General features: G+C 54.0%; 1 protein-coding gene across 1 annotated transcript; it reads left to right on the plus strand.

Annotated features, from left to right (window-relative positions):
• The first annotated feature begins 496 nt into the window (after positions 1-496).
• On the plus strand, positions 497-2,711 carry Prr19 (proline rich 19). Its single transcript, XM_069998990.1, has 3 exons — positions 497-621; positions 1,505-2,132; positions 2,219-2,711. The coding sequence occupies exons 2-3, from the start codon at positions 1,511-1,513 to the stop codon at positions 2,686-2,688; spliced, it is 1,092 nt and encodes a 363-aa protein (XP_069855091.1). The 5' UTR covers positions 497-621; positions 1,505-1,510; the 3' UTR covers positions 2,689-2,711.
• Positions 2,712-3,000: the final 289 nt, after the last annotated feature.

The raw sequence follows: 3,000 nt of genomic DNA on the forward strand, positions 1-3,000 counted from the left end.
CCTCGAGAGGGAAAAAGCCAAGCAAAGAATACAGAGATCCTGAGTTCAAGCCCCAGTACCAAACAAGAATCCCGAGCCTCTGAATAGTTACAAACATACAACTGACTCCAACGTACCAGTTTAGGTATTTAACCTAAGTAGTCTAGTTCTAACCCTAGTTCTGACTCTCCGGGAATCATCTCCACTGAGAGACCTGTGTGTTGGGGAGAGAACATGGACCTTTTCCTCGCACCTTCCTACTTGACCATCAGACGGTCCACCAATAGCTGTCTAAGCCAATCAGAATTCAGGAAGGGGTTGGCTAAGGGAGAACAGCCAATTGGCGAAAGGGAGGTGTCAAATAACATTGGGAGAGGCGGGGCCTATAACCGGCACTCAGAAGACCTCATCCTAGGAGTCTGAGTGCTAAAAGGAGTCTGAGTGCGTGCGTGTGGGCGTGCGCGTGCGTGCACGTGCAGGTATAGCTACATACGTGCTTGCGTTCATATGTGCGACGACGTGAAGACGTGCGACGCGTCTTGAGGCCCAGACACGAGCTTGAGGTCCAGAGGAGCGCGGGCGGCTTCGAGGCGACAGGTCTCCTCACAGAAAAGAAGCCATTGCTCTCCACGGCCACGTGGAGTGAGTGGGGTGGGGTTCGTTGGGACAGACGTCGGTGACGTGCCCCTCCCCCTGCCCCACCAACTGTGGCCCCCCCAGCATTCTGTCTCCTGCCCTAGGGCAACTGCCCCCCACCTGCCTCCTGCTTTAAGGCCTCCCCTCAGGACCAGTCCTGCACGCCCTGCTAACTCCCATCACCTTCTTGCCGCCTTTTCTGTCTCAGAGGACATTCTCCCCACCCCACCCCCCTCTTTCAGGCTCTCCCACTCTATTACTTTTCTGGACCATCATCGCTGTCCACTTGTCTGCATCATCCCACACCTCCTCCGCCTCTGGAGTTCTCCTCTGTCCCAAATCCTATTCTCATGCCCTAGATCCTCCAATCATAGGATGTTTTTTTTGGGGGGGGTCGGTCATGGGGCTTGAACTCTGGGCCTGGGCTCTATCCCTGAGCTCTTCAGCTCAAGGCGGAGCCCTCTATCACTTGAGCCACTGCGCCACTTCTGGGCTTCTGAGTGGTTTATTGGAGATAAGAGTCTCACAGCCTTTCCTGCCCATGCTGGATTTGAACCCTGATCCTCAGATCTCAGCCTCTTGAGTAGCTAGGATTATAGGCGTGAGCCACCAGTGCCCAGCATGATTTATCTTTTTAAGCTATTTTCCCAATCGACTATCTTCTCTCCATTCTGGGACATCTCTTCCTATGAGCCATCACTATCTCATCCTCTTCCAGGACTCCCTCCTCAGCCAGGCCTTTGTCAGTTGCTCTCTACTCACTTCCTTTTTTCCCCTCTTGTGTCTGAATGATACAATTATGCTTCCCCCATCCCAACCATCTCTTATTACTTTGCTACTCATGCTGGCTTATCCATACCAGATGACTACTCTTATCTTTATCTTCCAGGACACCATGGACCCCCGAGGACCAGCCCCTCAGCCTTTCCAGCAATCTGAGAAACCTGGCCGTATCCGCCGTCGAAAAACGAGGCGGGAGCGGAACAAGGCCCTAGTGGGCAGCCAGAGGTCATTGATCCGGCAGGATCCTCCCCTATCCAGTCGAGATTTACCAATGGCCATCCAGAATCCTGTGGCCACCACTGCTTCCAAGTTTGTAGTCATAACCCAAGGCAGGCTGAGCCGAGAGCACCGAGGTCTTTTCAATCACGAGGTGAAATCTTTGGATGTGGCCAGGCTGCTAAACTCTGGTACCCTGGAATCAGGCAGTCCCCTGCTCCTCACCAGGCCCTCCCCCAGTCCAGGTCCAAACATCCAAGAATCTGTCTTGCAATCAAAAGACAAGGAGACCCAGGTGCCTGGAGATCTGGGCACAAGCTCACCTATTTCCCCCAAACTCCCTGACTTGGGGGAACTGCTGAGGGAGCTGCAGTGTCAGCTGATTCTGCCACAGGCCTTCCCCAAGAGGAACCTGATGCAGGAGGCTAGGGATACCATCGTGGGAGCCTTACAGGCCCGCCATGGCTGTGTGCCTGACCTTGCCCTGGTGCTTCGAGGCTGCCAAACCCCTCTGCCAGGTGAACTCATCTCCTATCCCCGGCCTTCCCTTTTGCCTTCTCTGCTCTAGCCCAGCTGTTTCTCATGCTTCTGTCCTCTGTGGCAGGGACCAAGCCTAGGGATCCTGGAAGAAGAAGGACTGCACTTTCCTGGATCAACAGCCCTGAGCAGGCCCCCAGGGCAGAGAGGCAGAGAAAACACCAGGGCAAAAAGGAGCTCACCTTTGCAATGTCTCATGCTCCCAGCTCTCCCACAGCAAACAGGGTGAACCTGGCGCCACCTACAGGTCCCTGGCCACCCCCGTTGCCCTCGTTGCCATCACCCTCTGCGGCAACTTGGGGACCCCCAACAGCCTTTGACCTGCTGAAGAGTATCTGGCTAGTTGCTTCACCACCTCCTCCCCGATCCTGGGATATCGGACCACCTCAGCCCCTACCTCAGCTATCACCCTTGTTTCCTCAATCATCTGCTCTGGACTGGAGCCCCAGCCCCCCTGCCCCACTGCCCAGCCTCTCCTGGGTGGTATCCCAGAATAGTCCAGAAGCCTGGTCCTTTCCACCCATGAGATTGTACTGAGGGGAGTGTAGGTCTCCCACACTCACAGGCACCTCAATAAAAGTAACTTCTTCAGTTTTTCTTTCTTTCTTTTGGTCTGTGACTGGAACTTGAACTTGGTGCCTGACACTCATTAGCTGAGCCATGCCTCCAATTTTTTTTTGTCAGTCATGGGGCCTGAGCACTGTCCCTAAGCTCTTTTGCTCAAGGCTAGCAGTCTGCTGAACCACAGCTCCACTTACATTTTTTGAATAGTTAATTGGAGAGAAGAGTCTCAAGGGGATTTTCCTGCCCTGGCAGGCTTTGAACCACAATCTTTATATCTCAGCTTTC

The sequence above is a fragment of the Dipodomys merriami genome, unplaced genomic scaffold (genome assembly GCF_024711535.1).
Source record: "Dipodomys merriami isolate MVZ:Mamm:240054 unplaced genomic scaffold, mDipMer1.0.p SCAF_52, whole genome shotgun sequence".
Taxonomy (NCBI): Eukaryota; Metazoa; Chordata; class Mammalia; order Rodentia; family Heteromyidae; genus Dipodomys; species Dipodomys merriami.